The following is a 17,573-nucleotide window of genomic DNA, read 5'->3' on the forward strand; positions in this document are numbered from 1 at the left end:
ATGCCCCATCCCTGGAGGTGTTCAAGGCCAGGCTGGATGGGGCTTTGGGCAACCTGGTGTGGTGGGAGGTGCCCTGCCCATGGCAGGGGGGTGGAGTTAGATGATCTGTAAGGTCTATTCCACCCAAACCATGCTGTGATTCTATGATTTAAAAAAAAACAAAACAAAAAAACAACGTTAAGCTAGCCCAGGCATCTTGTCTGAACCAGATATGGGAGCAATTATGTGAGCCACTCTGCTGGCAGATTTGACAGGAGGCGGTAATCCTGGCTCAGCCTCAGCCAGAGCAGGATGTGTGCTGTCATCCTGGCCGTGCAGCACAGCTGGTAGGTAAAAGCCCGCAGGAAATACAAGAGGAAAACATCAGTTGTTCTGTTCGCAGGCACAGGGAAACTCTGGATCCAGAGTTTCAGGCACCCTCTCAGGTACCGTGCCCCAGCATCCAGCGATGCTCAGAGACCTGCACGTGGGTTTCTGGAACAAGGCTCGCTCTGCACCCCCCAAGCTGGCTGCAGCCACGCGGGATTAGCTGCCTGCGTGAGTCGTGCAGGAACATGAATCGGGAGAGGGATTTTCTGGCTGCTGCGTTAGGAAGCAGTGCGAACACGCGGCTGGAGAGGCTTGGCAGAACCGCACCGTCCTGAATCACAACAGGAAGGCGTGAGGGATGAGACAAGGAGCAATCTTACCCCCTTAGCAGGACCTGAAGCTCCTTGCCTGACCCCGTCCATGTGAGCAAAGGAAGCGATCGCTTTGTTGCTGAGATCTGGAGGTTGTGCCCGCAGCAAAGGGCTTTCCTGCCTTTGGCACCGTGAGTGGGAGGGTAAGAGAGAGCTCTGCTTCCTCAGCCGGGGCTGGGTGGGATGGAGCTGACACAGGCTGGGATCCCGGAGTACGAGGAGCAGCTGTGAAATGTCGCGAGTGTGGGTTTGTGCTGCCAAGTCGCTGCTTGAGAGGAGGACAAAGGTAGGTGGTGGCATGAAGTCCTCGCACCCTCCCCGAGCTGAGGCAGGGCTGGGTTAGGTGCTGAGGTGCCTGCTCACTGGCGTGGAGCTGATGGGTGCAATGGGGAGATGATGTTACTTGGTAAAAGAAGGCAAATAAAGGTCATTCTGGTGCGTAACTAAACTCATCATTCTCCTGGAGATTCAGTTACCAAGCATAATATTTTTCCGAGGAAGAAGATACTGAGGGCCTAGTTTGGCTTAGAGGCAAGGCAAAGTAGTCTACGGGATTTTGGTGCTTGTATTTCTTTGTTACAGAAATTAGCGATGGCTGTGACAGACACGGCCAGTGCGTGGCTCTACATCAGAGTGGTCCCATTCCTAAGTAACACGGTTCTGCCCAGCTCTGGCCCCAGTCTTCACTGCAGATCTCAGAGCACTCTTTGGTTTTGTTTCCACTGAAAATTTAAAAACCTGAGGCTCAAAGAGGTGCAGCATTTCGCTTACAGATGTATATGATTGCCCCAGCAGCGTTAGTGCATCAGTAGCCAGCCCGCCTCTCAAGGCTGCTGGACTGGCGTCCCTGAGCTCACCTACCTCCTTCCTTGTCTCCCTGTACTCTTACTTTTGTTTTGCAAGATGTGCAGAGGACTGAATTTACATTTTCTTTAGGGTCCAGGAGTGTTATTTTTAGAGCCTTGAAAATAGGCTAAAGTACATAAAAAGATTTTTCTGACAGCTGATGAACCATTATGGGGCAGGGGACACACACAGTAAGATGGGGAGGCTTTCACATCATTCCCGTACTCATACAAGGGGCAGAGGGTCCCTCCAGGGAGCTACTATTCTCCCAGAGCTGCACATGGCTACTTCATCATCCCCTCCCTTTCTTTCCCCTTGATCTGTTTCCAAAAATGTTCTTTTCTTATCCACCCGTTTCTCTTCCCTCCTGTAGCTGCCTGTCCTTTAGCGCTGCCCCAGACGTCTTCTGCCGTGCCCGCTGCCTGCGTTGTCAGCTGTACACAGATTGCGTTTCCCCAAAATCAATGTGAAGGAGCCATCAGTGGAGGCGGATTTCAGCAAAATGCCTACTGCTCGTTTCTAGGTTTCTGCCAGGATGGGTTTCAAGTATTCCTGTTCCAGCTCGGAGGCTCTTTCAAGGTCTAGAGCTAGGCAGATGCTGCAAAGACCGGCACACCAGAGAAGTGTTTGGGCTGGGCTTTCTGACCCTTTCCGTCACAGCCTCTTGGGAAGGGTGAAAGGTATATCCCTGGGGGATGTGTTTTGCAGCCATCAGGAAAGCAGTCCGTGCAGCCCTGAGGTGCGTCGTGTGCCTGAGGTCAGCTGGAGGATGGTAAAAACGATGATTTAGCCCTTAACTCTGCAGAAAAGAACAAAATAAAGCGTGTGGGGGGAAATAAAAGGCAAAAGCCTCGACCCTTAATGCTGTGCTTGCAGGAGATCATCTGTCCGCTGCCCTGCGTGGAAGCGAGCGCAGATTTGGATCGCTAACCCCTTCCTCTGACCCTGGGGACTCCGTGTTTCAAAGAGCGTGAGTGAGCAGCTGGATTTTATTAGGCTTAGAAGAGCCAGTTTTTAAACCAAAAGGGCTTTCGACTTTTGTCTTTGACAGGATGGTGTGGACACAGATCTGTCTTCCCTCCTGCTTTCCTCTTTGTCCTTCCCTCCCCTGATTTCAGTGCGGTCTAAAGCCCACCTGAGCGCTGCCCACCTGGTGACCGCAGCAGCTCTTTGCCGTTCTGAATGCTTTCTCTACACCTTACCTCATACTCGTTTTGGCTTAAGATGGAGCTCCGTCCTCCGAACGTTTACTGCTGGACCTGCTCCCGCCGACATCTGCGGGAGGGCGGCGAGTCCGGCTGGTGGCCCGGGCGGTCCCGCAGCAGCTGCTGCCCGTTTGGGCACGGACCTTCGCAGAGGAGTCGTGCATCGCGTCCCGAACACAGAGCGTGGTTTTCACTCGCGTCCTTCCGAGATAAAAGGCAGCAAAGGCCACCACTGCTCAAGGACTAATTAGCGAGAAGCCTCCGTCTCATTTGGCATAATCCCGAGAACATCTGGATTACGCCAAGTTTCAAGCCGGCTGATTTCAAGGCTGCTATTCGAGCGCAGAAATTGACGCAGAGGAGTTGGGACGGGGGCTACATCACAGGCTTTCGCTGGGGAGGCTGTCGGTCAGGGCTTTGATGGGGCGTGTGATCTTTGGCCAACACAGCTGTGCTGACGAGGAGTCCCCAGCACAGTTATACCAGCAAAGCCCTGTTTTCACCGGTGTATTACTTTGGGGGAGGGGGGGGAGAGGGAAGAGAAGTTTTCGTGCGTGTTCAGTGCTGCCAGTGTGAGCAGTGTCAGTGCTGACCTCCCTCTGTCCACCCCCTGTACCCCAGCCCTGCTGCACTGGCAGCCTCCCAGGTAAGAGCTGGTGTAAGTGGGTGCGGTGCGTTCCTGTATTGCTCTTCCTGGTAGGAAGTCAGCACCACGCTTGCTCTTTTGTCTTTTTTTTTTTTTATTATTGTATTTTTTTTAAGTCACTTGAATGCCTTTTTTTTTTTTAAACGTACATCTTGTTCTCAAGAAGGCTTTGATCTTGGTAATCTTTTCATCTATCCATCAATCTGTTGTGTGAAAATGCTGGAGCGTGCTTTTATTGTGGCATGGGATTTCTTTGGGTTTTGTTTTCATTTCTCTGCATACTTTAGAGAATTTTTCCTCCCCGAGGCTCTCCCTCTGGCTTGATCCTACATGAAAGTTGACCGCAGACGTGTCGGGGCTGTAAGTGCCACTTTAGGCCATGTCTTTGAATTTTCTTTGTAGGGATTTCCTGATATCAAATTAAACCAATTCTTTCTCCTTCCTCACATTAAGATAAAGAAGGCATTTTGGCCAGGTCTGCACATTTTTGTGAGCAGCCGTGAGCCCTCTCTGTCTATCTCCACCAGGAAGGATGCACGCCAACTTTAAATCCAAACTCCTGTGGCTGTTACAGGATGAGGCAGAGGCTGGACTAGCTTTCCTGCTCTTCTCTGCCTTTGTTATTAGGTTGAGCAATGTGGTTGACTGTGGTTTTTTTAGCTGTTTCAGGGCGTGGGCGTTACAATTCAGATCCATCTGTGTTTGGCCATGTAGACTTAGCCTTAACCTTGGTCACTCACATGTGCTCTTCTTGCCTACTTCCTACCCGACGTCTAAACCTATGGCTATGCTTCCATAGTTAGGGATGTGCTTTCTTGAAATGGCCATCTCCTTGTGCTGTGCTGTTCCAGTGAAAACTCTTGTTTAAACACAGTTATATCTATCTGTGAGAAGTAACGCCCTGTGGTTAACTTTCACCCAAGGGAAGATGGAGGAGGGGGTGTTTGGCAGACACCCCTTAACCCAGATACCCCAGCAAACCTTATGACCTGTTTTTTTTGTTTTTTTTTTTTTGCTTTTTTTTTTTTTTTTTTTTTTTTTTTTTTTTTTTACAAATTATGACTACTGAGCCAAATCAAGGTCTTTGCAGTTGTCGGACCCTCATTGAGGACATCAACATGATAAGGTGTCTCCTGTCACTCTCCTTAACGTGAACTACCAGTTTCTCTACACAGTAGTTGATAGCATCATGGTACTGGCTGATCACTTTAACCGATCCCTTTGGTTGTGTGTGTAGCTGTGTGGACAGAGAGTTTAGCTTGTGATGGTGTATAGGCTGAGGAGGAGAAGGTTGGGGTATGAAAGCCCCCTGGTAAGTGTCCTGCCAGAGCACACAGCCTGCTCCAGCAGCTTCTCCATCGCAAGCATCCTCACTTAAACTCTTCTGCCTGGCCCAGTGGCATGCTCCGAGGTTGCAGGACTGTGCCGAGGTCTCTCACGTGCTCTGTGTTGACCTTACAGAGGCTGAGACACTGGGCAGTACCTCAGGATCTTTGAATATTTGTTGTTCTTGACGTTGTCGGCCTGTTGCAGGTGGGTGTAAACTTCTCACTGTATGAAAAAGTAATGATTTGGTTTTTTCTGCCTCTTTTATGTAGGTCCTGAGGGAGACTAATAAATTAGCTGAAATGGAAGAGCCACCCTTGCTACCAGGAGAAACCATTAAAGACATGGGTAAGTGGAGAGTAAATTTCCTATTGTTTGCTGGACCGAATAGAAGATCGTAGAGCAAAATGCCTTGGTGGTCGTTGACCAACAATAGCAAATTGCTGATGTTTTGTGACCCATGACGAGATTTTCATTAATCATTGCGCATCACATGAGCCAAGATAACTGTGTGTTTCCTCTTAGCGTGGAGCAAATACAACACTATTCAATCTTCCCTTCGTACTAAAGCGATATGGAAGAATGTAACTTCAGTCCTAAAAACAAACAAACACACCCCCTTGTTCATCCCTCCCCCCCAAAAAGCCAACCCCCAAAACCAGAACATCTCAATGCTCTGTCCTTTTCTCTGCTGCTTTCCTAAAGACTCTGAACTCTTCCTCTAGCTGCGGACTGCAGTCTGACATCTAACTCGCTCCATGGGCGCAGTTAGCTCTGACAGCAAGACTCTAATCTGTTCCTGGGAATGGTTTCCAGTATCTTTCTCGCATGTGGTTTCTTATGCCTAACAAAGACTGAGCTTCTTAGACCTTCCTTTGGTAGCAGCACTAGTACAACCCCTCTTTCACACTTGGCATCCATTCTCCCAAGCACTGAAGGAATTTAATACCTTGGAGAACCCTGTTCGTCAATGGGTGCTGCTGGAATCATACAACCATGGTAGGGTTAAAGTCCAATAGCCAGGCGTATGTATCCATGTGGGTAGGTATGTGTGTACGTGTGCAGGGTAATTAACTAAAATTGTTTCCTTAGGAAACCAAGCTAATAAAATGTAAACATGAAGCGTGGAGTGGTTTGTAAGTTGGTAAGGCCAGCTTGAGATCCTGCCTAGGACTCCTTACCTGGAAAACATTTTTCTAGCTCCTTTTTCCCTTTACTGAGAAGTCAAACGTATGTGCACATTTCTCTTATTGGATGATGATGATTATTATTATTACTACTACTATTATTATTTTAGAATGTTTGGAAACTGCATTTTCAATAGAGAACTGTAGTGGAAAACCCAGGCAGGGAGCCCTCACCCTTATTATGTGTTTCATGAGTCTGCTTTCAAACCTCTGTCAATCTGCTCTTTGAATAGAGTGATTAATAATCAGCCAGTAATGAAGTATTGGTTTAATTAGAGCTGAAACATTTTGTGTTTAATAGCCCTTCCAACAGCGACATTTCAATTTAAGTAAATAATGAAGTCGCTAGCGTATTTATTTATTTATATTTTAAACCAGACATTCTGCGCTGCTGCTTTTGCTCCGAACTCGTCGCTCCCCATCCCCTTTTTCCCCTGAACTTTCTAGCTGAGGCTCTGAAAGCAACCAGAGCTGGTTCAGGCTGACGTTACCGCTGTGCTGCAGACCCTGCCTGCTGTTGATTTTTCAGGATTCCTCGGGAGTCAGCATTCCTCGGGATGACTATGTAGAAGCAGAGCTGATGTGAGGATGAAACGGGTGCCCTAGAGCCAAGGCAGTTTGCCTCCCTCTCTCCAGGCTGAATCTCGTGGGGTAAAGGTGGAGGAAATTTGGGGTGTCAGGATGAAGACCCAGCAGCTTTGTGCCTCTTGTGCGTGGAGGCTGTCACCTGGCTGGGAGGCGAAGCTTTCTTTACCGATTTCACGCAGCCCTTGCAAAATGAATCCCCTAGGGCTCGAAGGCTTAGGGTTATTAAAATGGCCCGGGGATTTTTGTTTTCTTTTCCAAATTTTGTGGAGCTGGCAGCTATAGTCGGAGGGTCTCCTTGTGAAAGGATGCCTGTGTGTTTGAGGAGTATTGCTACTTGTCGGTAACAGCATCAGCCGTGGCCACGGCACAGCCAGCCAACTGTTCGGTGACAGAAGGTGTGACGGGTCGTGGTGGGCGCTGGGGGGGAGGGAACAACTTGAATGTTGGCATTTTTAATTGATGTAAACCAGAAAGGCAGTTAGGAGAGGTGTTTGCTGTGGAAAACCAGCAGCACCTCTTGCCTTTTGCTGGCACAAGTGAGCAACGTTTGAGGCCTTTTACGAAGGGGACTGTTTTGAGTCACCGTCACTCAGGTTCAGAAGTAATTGAATTGTTGCAGAGTAACTTGATCACCGGCTTAAGGCTTCAAATCGCTGGCAATTGGGTGTTATCCAGATTTTTGGCTGCGGGAAGTCACTGTAGCTCCACTGGTTTCAATCAGGGCCATTAGCAGGGACTCTGCATCCCGGGGCTGACTGTGTGTAAGGGTTTACAAGAGGACCTCAGCATCCTAAAAGCCGTCTGTAGGAGAGCTGCTTTCTCTTCCTCTTGATGGCACAAAACAGATTGCTGGCAATCATTAGTTTTTTATGCAGATTGATGTCAGCTTCAAGTGCATGCATTCAGGCAGGAATTGCATCCACTTCTCACTCGTGGTGTTCTCAGCTACTGGTAACGCATTGCTTGGTAAGTATTGCACTGAAGTTTGCACCAAATACTGACACCCCTACTGGGGTAGTGGTTCTGTGCAAATAGGGGATTCTAGGTGACAGTGCCTGCCTGGAGCTTGACTTACACCCAAACTCTTACCTTCTCAACAAAACTAAAACTTCCATCTTAGCTCTAGGCTAGCACCCCTGATTAAGCTTGTTTTCATTTTATGGTCTGAAAGGTAGAACCCCCTCAGTGCTTTTGGTGTAATAATTTTCCTCCCATAAATTAACCATGAAATTAACTCTTTTTTCTTTTTTTTCTTTTTTTTTTTTTTTTAAGCTAAGGATGTTACATACATCTGCCCCTTCACTGGAGCAATCAGAGGAACCCTCACTGTTACCAATTACAGACTGTATTTTAAAAGCATGGAACGGGTAAGCTTTTGTAACCACCTGCTTTTGTGGGTTGTTCAGTCTTTAGACCTAGGTGTGTTCTGTTTTCTTTGCTTTTGATTTTTATTTTTTGTGTTGTTCTATGTGAATCATAGTTGTACGGTTGGGCGTATAGGCATAAGGGAACAGGAGCTGGGTTTTTCACCCCCCTCCCCTTTTTAAACTCACAAATTTCAACTGTCTACAGGACCCTCCTTTTGTCCTAGATGCATCTTTAGGTGTAATCAACAGAGTGGAGAAAATAGGAGGGGCTTCCAGTCGTGGCGAGAATTCATATGGGCTGGAGATTGTATGCAAGGTAAATTTTTATGTCTGTTTTACAATGGGGGAAGGGGGAAATATATTTTACAAGGTTTTCTCTATAGTACTGCAATAAGTTCAGGATGAGATACAAACCTTTTTTCAGGATTTATGCTAGATAATGTCTTTCTTCGTAGTAGAAACCTAGGTCTGCATCCCAGTAATGCAATCCTCAAAGCTTCCGTGTTGCTCACCGTGATATCCCAGGAAGACTCCACTCAATGTGCTGCATGGGATGACTTTCAGGCACTTGCATTTCAAGAGCAAGAATGGGGTGCATGTTTCTCTCTAGATTATTCACTTGTGTCTACCTGCTGCTGTGCTTTGTGGTGAGGGACGGGCGAGTAGCTCTCAGTTCTCCTTGAGGCTATTCCCTTCCTTTCAAGGGAGTAGACATTAAAAGTATGCTTCTCAAGACCCCTTGGAGTCTTTGAAAATGTAAGCTTTAAGAAAAATTATCAATTCACTTCCCACTGCCTATTTATTGTAGACCCAAAAGTAGATAAAATCACCATCTCCAGACCTAAATCCGTACCTCCTACCCACGAGGGCACAGCCCCTTCGCTTTCCTGGGTGGCAATGTGGGAAGAGCTGGGTTCTGAACCTTGTAGGTCTCGGGCTGCTTAGAGCTCTTGTCAGACCCCCCTGAAGGCAGAAAGAATGCTACTTTCTGGATAAAAACAGATGGAGGCATGAAAACAAGCCCCAAACAGCTCTGGTCACTGCTGTGATGTTGAGGCACCGGGAAGCTAAGCAGACTCTCAAGCTGCGGGCACGCTGAGTCACGAGCGTTGATATTATCTATACCAAATCATCCAGCTGCTCCCTCAGCCTACTGCAGTCGTAATCCTCTCTGGCTACCGTGGGGTGCCTGTGCTGGCAGGCCAATTTGTTCCCTCTTTTGCTTTGGATCCTTAGTCCTCTTCTCAGCCATTTTGCCTAGCTGCAAACGTGCACACACAGTCAGGTTTGGAGAGAACTGCGTCATTTCCCTGGGTGGGAAACCCAGGCACAGAGTAAATGATAGATATCTTGGCCCTATACAGTGTATTTATATACATATATATATATATATATATATTTATACATATATATTTATATGCCAGCCCACCTGGTCCAGGCAATGCAGAGCAGCTTAGTGCTGGTAACAGTTACAGATACAGCTTCTACAGCCTGAAATTTTCTGTCTGAGACCTGCCACCTCATCTCAGTCTTGTAAGACAGCTAAGTCTTTAGCCATTTTTCTCACTCTCTGACTTGCTGTACTGTCTTCGTGTGCTTGACCTTGATGGATCATTTCCTGCTGGTGGCTTTTAAACTGTTTACTACAAGTGTTTGACTTGTAGGCTTGGCTGAAAAATCTTGGCACCTTAGAGATGCTTTATTTAGTTTCTGAGTTTGATTTTGGAGATGAGTACAGAAAGGAGGTCCTGGCTTGCCACTCATTGTGGAAACTGTGCTGCTATGCAAAGTGGAGGAGTTGTCAGCTTCACACAGCCTTTTGAGTACTCTGAGATGGAGGCTTTAAAGGGAGATGGCTTTAGTTACTTTGCACTGAACTAGCTGGACTTGGGCTCCCTACACTCAGTAGCTCTACGGAGATGCTTTGTGAGGCAGTCCCTTCCAGCTGTCTTCTGGCACAGCTCAGCTTGGGAGCCCAGTAAGAGCTGGGAGGTCTGTCTCACAAAGTCCTGCCGATCAGAGAGAGCCTGTCCCTGAGCCAGGGCTCTCCCCTAGGTTTTCAGCAGGTAGAGAGCTTCGTTTAGAGGCAAGGCACTGCTGATTAGTTGGACCTCTGCGCTCCCTTTGCTCTGCCGTGGTTGTGGCAGGCGTTGTTGGAGGCTTTGAGCCAAGCTGAGTTGCTGTGCAGCACTGTTCAATGTGCAGTACTAAACTGGTACTACAAGAACATCATGATGTGAGCATGTGTTGAATGCTGGGTTTTGGAGTTCCTTTGGCTGCTCAAGGGAGTTAGAAATCCTACAGTTTGACTTCCTTCTTTTTCCTAGGACATTAGAAACTTACGATTTGCTCATAAGCCTGAAGGGAGAACTAGACGATCCATATTTGAGAACTTGATGAAGTATGCTTTTCCAGTTTCAAATAATCTGGTAAGTGTTTGGGGTTTTTCTCCCCCTGCCCCATTACCAAAAGGTGTGGCAGAGTGGCAGTAAGCTGTTTTGTTGAGTCTCATCTGTCTGGTACAATATTCTCATGGTGCGTTTTTTGTTGAACAAGTAGAAATGCTGATTTTTAAATCAGTCTGAAAATTAATTCTGTAGGAATTTAGATTGTATAGAAAACAGGAAAAGTCTACAGCTATGGGGCTGGATTACTTCATGAATGGAGAATGACATACTGATCATCCTTGTAATGCATGGAAAATATTCAAAGCACAGTGACATCCAGCAAAGATTTGCAACTAATGGTGACTGCGCTGCTCCCAAATCTGGAATGCAGTTCATCTGTTCTGTCATTTTATGACTCTGCAATTGTTGCTTCAAATACTGGCTGAATCACACAATCGCTGGATAGTTGAGGTTGGAGGTCATCTGGTCCAGCCCTTCTGTTCAAGCAGGGCCACCTAGAGCAGGTTGCCTAGGATCATGACCATGTTGAAAGGGTCTAGTTCTTAATGTGTAAGAGTGTTCTTGCACAAGTAGTCTTTTCTTTCTCTTTTTTAGGATAAACGCCTTTTTGTCCATGAAGTATTGGGTCATGGGCAAGAAGGATCAGGGGTACAGAGGAAGGTACATTGTTGTTGTACAAATTACCTACTACAGCAAGTGCGTTGATCTTTTTCACAAAACCCTAAAAGAAAAGTAGTAGGACCAGTTAAGAGTTGTTATTGTAGATATTAAACATCCTGAAAATGAGCTCTGAGTGGGCTCTTAAGAGCAAGTTTTTTTCTTTCAGCCACTTTTCGCGTTTGAGTACAAAGAGGTCTTCCCAGAAAATGGATGGAAGGTGTATGACCCCATTTGGGAGTACAGAAGACAGGTGAGTACTGTGCCACATCCTTCCTCATCCTCTCTGCTTTTCAAAAGTGAGGCTCCGTGCAGCAATATAATTTCAGGTTGCATGGAACAGAGAACGATCCTGCTGACAAATGTCTTGCAAAGTGGACTAGGACGTTGTTCTCCGTAGTGCAGTGACTGATGACAGCAGTGCAGCCTTAGAGGTAGTAGCATCCACTGGGAGATTGTTCAGGCTGCAGAAGGCTGACGTCAGGCTTTGGTAGAAAAGACTAATGCTCTGGCTTAGTCGTCAGCCGCTGCTGGTGGTAAGGAACTGAGGTAGGTATTTTTGCAGGTATAGGCATCTCATTATTGAGTTTCACGTCTCTATTCATGCTTCTATTAGTTCTAATTCTTTCCAGATTTCTATAAGGTATCTCAGAAAGGAACTTGGGAGGAAACAAATAGTGTAGAATGCCTTCATTTTCTTGAGGAATCAGAGTAGGGACAGTTGTAATGCATCTAGAAAAGGCTGGTCAAAGGTTTTAATGATTGTGAAGTCACAGGCTGTCAATTAGGAATGCCAGCATAAAAATCAGAATGTTTCTCCCTGGGGAAAAAGATATAAGTAATTATTATTATTATTTTTTTTTATAATTAACTTATTCTTCACATAAAATCCTCAAGTTGAGGAAACAACATGATTTGGTGGCAGTTCTGCCCTGGATACAATAAACTTTTGCCTCATCCAGATCTGTCAGGATAAAATCAATTTTCCTGTGTAAAATTAAGACGTTTACAGCCATGTAATTTAAAGATTTATTTGGATCTTTCCCATAAAACAGAAGAAAACAAGACCTATGTCCCAGTTTAGTTGTTCATCTGATTCCTAACATCCAAAACCTAGGGAGGGGATTCATTTTACTAGCTTTAGTCTTCTAAAATCTGGGCATGCCTTCTAAATTGCTTATCTAGGCCTGTCATTAACAGATGGGGAGAGAGCGCTTCACTGTTGGGGGTGATTTGTTCCCTCCTAAAATAGCTGCCTAAGATAGATCACTGGCTTCTAGGCTGCTATTTGAAAGTGAGATGAATTTTACCCCCTATCTTCGTTGCAAAAAAAGTATGTATTTTGCAATGAGATAGCACAATGCAAAATCGTAGAGACAAACTCAAATTAGTTATGATCTGTTTGACTTTGACTAGTTATACCAGATAATGCAGAGGTTATTGCTGCATTTACAGTCTCACCTCCTGGTAGTATTTTAATGATCTGTTTTATATAGAAGGATCTGCAACCCAAGTTGTGTGGGAAAGATGTTTCTTTATAGGACTGGGAACTTTGGTGTAAAGACTAAAGGGTATGTGTTTGCTATCAAAATAATCTCTATTGAAAAGCACAACATACACTTAGCTAAGCTTCAGTTAAAAAAGATGGAGGATAAAAGACATTCTTACAATACCTGGAAAGAAGGAAGGGTGACTTTTGAGGATTTCAAGGTAAATTAACCCAGCTTCTCAATCCTGTCATGTCTGTTTTTAGCATATAGGGCTTTTCTGTCCATATTAGCTTTTATATTGTGACTGGCCATACCTTAGATTTGTCAGGAGCTTGATTATGCAGTGGAAGGATACAGGCTTATTTAAGTGCATGAGATCTGAAGCTTTTCATGGTCTTTCTGGAAAGCAAATAAGACTCAGTGTCACGGGGTCTTTGTTTCTGGTCGTGTGAGGTTGTATGTTAAGAATCTCACGGTCGTGATGTTGCTTCAACATGAGCTCCTCTTGTTATGACCTGCCTTTGTGTCATTTTTGAGTGGACAGGAAGAACTTAGCCCGACTGCTTTTACGTCAAGAAACCAAACTGGTGTCCATATGCTAACGCCCCCAGCCATTTGCTTATATTGGTTACTGCAAAAATGAATCCAAACCATGAATTCTACCCATGATGGACCACAGTCATTCCCATTCCAGATCACACAATCCATCTGTCCCAACAGCTTATCTCCCAAAGTGACCAATGCCAGCTGCTGAAGAAGAGGCAAACCATGCTGCGGTAGATGTTTGTGTTGTAAGCTGGCCAGGAGGAGAATTTCATCCCTTTCGTTAGAGTTGATTTAGGTTCTGCAACATGAAGTTTTATTTTCCCTCCAAAACTTTAAGATATTTCAGTCTGTTTATTTAATTTTGGCATTTATAACTATGGATGTTCAATTTATCTGTGTGAATGTCTTAGCCTTTTTTTCTTTCTCCAGCCGTGTTCTGTTAAAGCAATAACTACTACTACAATAAATCAGGATTACGTCCTGAAATGGCAGCAGGGATTCGTTAACAGTGAAACAAAACTGGCATCATCAAATCAGATAATGGGATTACCTGTCTCTGCCTGTATGAATTGTGATCAGAAATAGAAGAGCAGGACGCGTGCACTATCTGCAGGACCTTTTGGAATTGGTTTAAAAGCTAATACGGAAGAGGTGGCCTAGGGCATAAGCAACCCAGCAGTACGGTCAGGCGTTAACTTGGTGCATTTTAGGCAAGGCCAGTTGGTTCCCTGTGGGAGCAGGGACGCAGAGAGGGGAGCAGAAGCCAACTACAAGGCATCTAGAAAAGACTTGTAGAGGAGGATCCATGGTAGGATCTATGTCTACACTGTTAGACATGGCAAGTTCTGCGTAAGGATTTTTTTCAGATTAATAGAAGTGTGTTGATATGATCGAGATTTTAGCAATTAGGAAAGACATTCAGTAAACCTCCAACTTCGCTGCTAGTGTTCTTGGGAAAGATGGAAATATGTAACTTATTAAAAATCTGCGATTGTGTAAAACTACGGGGAGTAATAAACAACCTGTGGAGAACAAAAGGAACTTAGAGAGATTTGGGATTTAGTCAGTAAATGGAATCACATGTGGCAAATGAAATTTAAAACTGAAATTGCTCCCTGATTTTTATTACACACGGGCTGGCAGAGCATGAAACAGAATTGCAAAGTGAGTAAGACTCAGCTGAAACCAAAAGGCCTTGAGATGCCTTTGGAGTAACTTAAAGCTTTCATTTTCCTTAACAAGGTGGGGAGGATTTGGAAAATATTACAAGGGGTTGTGAAGTTGGAAATGTGTGATGTTTCCCTACAGAAGTTGTGCTTGTCTAATCCTATGCTCTGGTCTTAAGTACCAGGGAGCCACAGTACAGGGCTGTGGCTGCTGCTTTCAGAGAAAGCATGTGGAAACGAATTATTTAGAAGAGAAGCTGGAAGTGGCAAGCATCGGTTCACAACCAGAGTGGGGGAGTTAGAGCACGAGAACAGAGACCTACAGAGGAATGGCGTGTACAATTTAGGAGAGAAAAATGAGAAATGAATCATCAAATGTCCTGTAGTTTAACTGAGAATCTGCTTATGCAAGGTGTGTCTCTACTGCAAAACAGGTCACAGCTCTCTTGTGACGAGTGGAGACAACCTGGGCTGAGCAGATGGCAGAGGGGCCAGCTCGGCTCTGGCAGCTCTACCCTCTGTTGGTGCAGGGATGCGCCTGAGCTAATATGCTCAGCATTTTGGTGTCTCGTGGCCCAAAACCAGTTTGGGAGGGGAACTGCTGGTCTGTAACTCAGGGTCCTCCTTGCCTTGCCTACTGCAGCTCAGGGTGCACCTGTGTGGCTCTAAGCTCAGCATCAGTCGGTTGGGTCCAGCAGAGAGATCCTGCCCGGCGAGGACATGATGTTTGTTTTTTCCTGTCAATGAAAGATTGTCATCTGCTTAAATTTAAACACGTCTGTGTGTTTTGAAAGGTGCTGATTGAAAGTGCTGATGGTTTGTCCAGCAGTTTTAACCTGCGGACAAAGTGAACTCCAGAAGGCATGCAGCGTGTAGGTCAACTGATAACTGAGCACGGGCGGCTGAAGTAAGGCAGGAGTGACTAGCCAGAGGAAAACTGAGTCTGCTTTGTGCGTGGAGATGGTGCAACAGCTGTGTCTTTGTGGTTAGATGATGTGGCTGTAAGGAGCGTAACCGAGCACTGGGGCGACTTCATCGCAAGTTCAGGCATAGCTTCAGTCTCTCTTTTGAGTGATGGTGTTTGAGCATCTCTATCCATGCATGAAGATGCTCTGCCAGCAGATTGGAAGTATAAATGTACTGGGTAACACACAAAAAAAGATAGCTGGGATTTAACTAGATGTTAAGCTGAGCATTAGTACTTATCCCAGAAAAGGCATCAGAAGAGCCTTGGAGAAGACAGACCTTGTGCACCAATTGGGGCAGCATGTCAACTAACATGCTTATTTGGCAGCCACGTTCCCCAGCAGCTTCAAGATTGCTGTACCCCGTTAGTGAGGCATGCTTGGGTTCCTCCTGCTCCTGGTGCTGGTCCTGAGCCTTCAGATGATTCCTGAGTTGCATCAGTAACAGTTTGGGTTGACTTGATACTAGGCTTTTGGGTGCTTACCACTTACCAGGAAGCAGTGCAATGCATCTTATATAAAGCACGTTGGTATTTCCTCACATCATGTTTAACTTTTTCTATTGATTCCAGCTGGAGAAAGTGCAAATCTGAAGCAGCATGAATAAATCATTAGTTACACCGCGTCACAGCAAATGTCCTGGGAAGATGTGAATTCAGCTCCTCTTCTTAGCCCACTTTGCTTAATTCTGCTTGCTTCGAGTCCTTAGAGAAAATCATGATCTGAATCCAGAGTCCTCTTTGGGTGGTGCTGTGATTCAAGGCTCCTGTGCCGGGGAAAGCAGACATCCCCTGTGATTCAAAGGAAGTGAAAACCTCAGTGACACACACCCTTTTCTTTCTCTGGAGGTTGTCATGGATTTTCTTGGTCTGGGCTATTGTAGAGGAAAGATTTCGTTCGGATTTGTCATGGTGGCAGCAAGAGGACAGCTGCAAGACTTGGAGCTTTGGAAGTGTCAGTTCTGAACTAAGCAGCGTGTGCTGAAGCCATCCTGCCCAGCGTTGTGAAGAGGATGCTTTGCAGTGCCACTGACTGCTTAATCTTCTCTGTGAGCATCACTAGAATGAAAGGAAGCTCTTCTTCCGTGCAACTGCTTGTCAGCCCGTTTTACTTGCCAAGACTGTGCCAACAGTATAGTTTTGATTCTACTTTGGGGGTGGAAGGGGCGAAATTTCCGAGCATTGTTGATGGATGCGGCACAGTCACGTACTGTGAGAAACATCTCAAATAATTTTCTTCAGACAGGATCTTCTGTGAAGCTATTTTATTCGTGATTGCAATGGCAGGCATCCTGTCAATCAGGAGCACATTTTAGTAAACAAATCATAACCTTTTATTCCCTATTACCCGACACCTGATCACCTGCCCTGTTTCCTCATTGGCTGAGTACTACAGGTTCACAAGCTACTCGATGCTCCTCTATACCATATATGTACAATTTTTCTTTTTTTTCAACCCTTTAATTTCTCCTTTCTTATGTTTTGAGAACTTGTGATCTTTGTTTTACTGTTCTCACACTGCTCATCCTGTTTTTCTCAACCTTCCACCTTCTTTTGGAACAGTGAGGCCTTCTACTGTCCACTTAGCTACTTAGCATTTCTCCTTATGACTACACAACTACCTTGGAATACAGAAAATTAGTTCTCTACTGCAAAAACACAACTTTGTTTCTCACAGTACTCATTAGGATAGGACTGAGGACAATTTAGTCATTTACTGTTAGTTCACTTCCAGGTAGCAATCTGTTTGATCACTGCTGATGGACAGTGCCAGCTTTCCCCTGGCACAGGAGCCTTGAATCGCAGCATCCCCCAGGAGCAGGAGTCCTGCTGTTCCCTGGCTGGCTGTAGAGCTGGTGGACCCAGGAGGTCTCAGCCTTACTACGTACAGCACAGCACATGCTGAGCACAGAATCACAGAATCGTTAGGGTTGGAAAGGGCCTCCAAGATCATCTGGTCCAACCATCGCCCTACCACCAATGTCACCCACTGAACCATGTCCCTAAGCACCACGTCCAACCTTTCCTTGAACACCCCCAGGGACGGTGACACCACCACCTCCCTGGGCAACCCCTCCCAATGCCTGACTGCTCTTTCTGAGAAGAAATGTCTCCTCATTTCCAACCTGAACCTCCTCTGGCACAACTTGAGGCCATTCCCTCTAGTCCTATCACTAGTTACGTGTGAGAAGAGGCCGACCCCCAGCTCCCCACACCTTCCTTCCAGGTAGCTGTAGAGAGCAATGAGGTCTGCCCTGAGCCTCCTCTTCTCCAGACTAAACACCCCCAGTTCCCTCAGCCGCTCCTCACAGGACTTGTGCTCCAGGCCCTTCTCCAGCTTCGTAGCCCTTCTCTGGACCTGCTGCAGGGCCTCGATGTCCTTCTTGTACTGAGGGGCCCAAAACTGAACACAGCATTCGAGGTCAACACTTTTCATGAAGTTACACTTTAAAACAAAAGCAGTTGGTCTCGCAGGGCTCACACCCATCAATAAGTT

The 17,573-nt window shown here is 45.9% G+C and overlaps 1 protein-coding gene across 7 annotated transcripts in view; it reads left to right on the forward strand.

Annotated features, from left to right (window-relative positions):
- The window catches only part of MTMR2 (myotubularin related protein 2), a 61,668-nt gene that overhangs the window by 31,588 nt on the left and 12,507 nt on the right, over positions 1 to 17,573 (forward strand). For all 7 annotated transcript variants that reach the window (XR_010828414.1, XM_066989859.1, XM_066989857.1 and 4 more), the window contains 5 exons: positions 4,976 to 5,051; positions 7,751 to 7,845; positions 8,051 to 8,161; positions 10,173 to 10,274; positions 11,080 to 11,163. Coding sequence is in view for 6 of the 7 variants with exons in the window: in XM_066989857.1 (XP_066845958.1) it covers positions 4,976 to 5,051; positions 7,751 to 7,845; positions 8,051 to 8,161; positions 10,173 to 10,274; positions 11,080 to 11,163 (468 nt within the window). In the remaining variant the exon portion in view is untranslated. The remainder of the gene's footprint in view (positions 1 to 4,975; positions 5,052 to 7,750; positions 7,846 to 8,050; positions 8,162 to 10,172; positions 10,275 to 11,079; positions 11,164 to 17,573) is intronic.

Source organism: Anser cygnoides, chromosome 1 (genome assembly GCF_040182565.1).
Source record: "Anser cygnoides isolate HZ-2024a breed goose chromosome 1, Taihu_goose_T2T_genome, whole genome shotgun sequence".
Classification (NCBI taxonomy): Eukaryota; Metazoa; Chordata; class Aves; order Anseriformes; family Anatidae; genus Anser; species Anser cygnoides.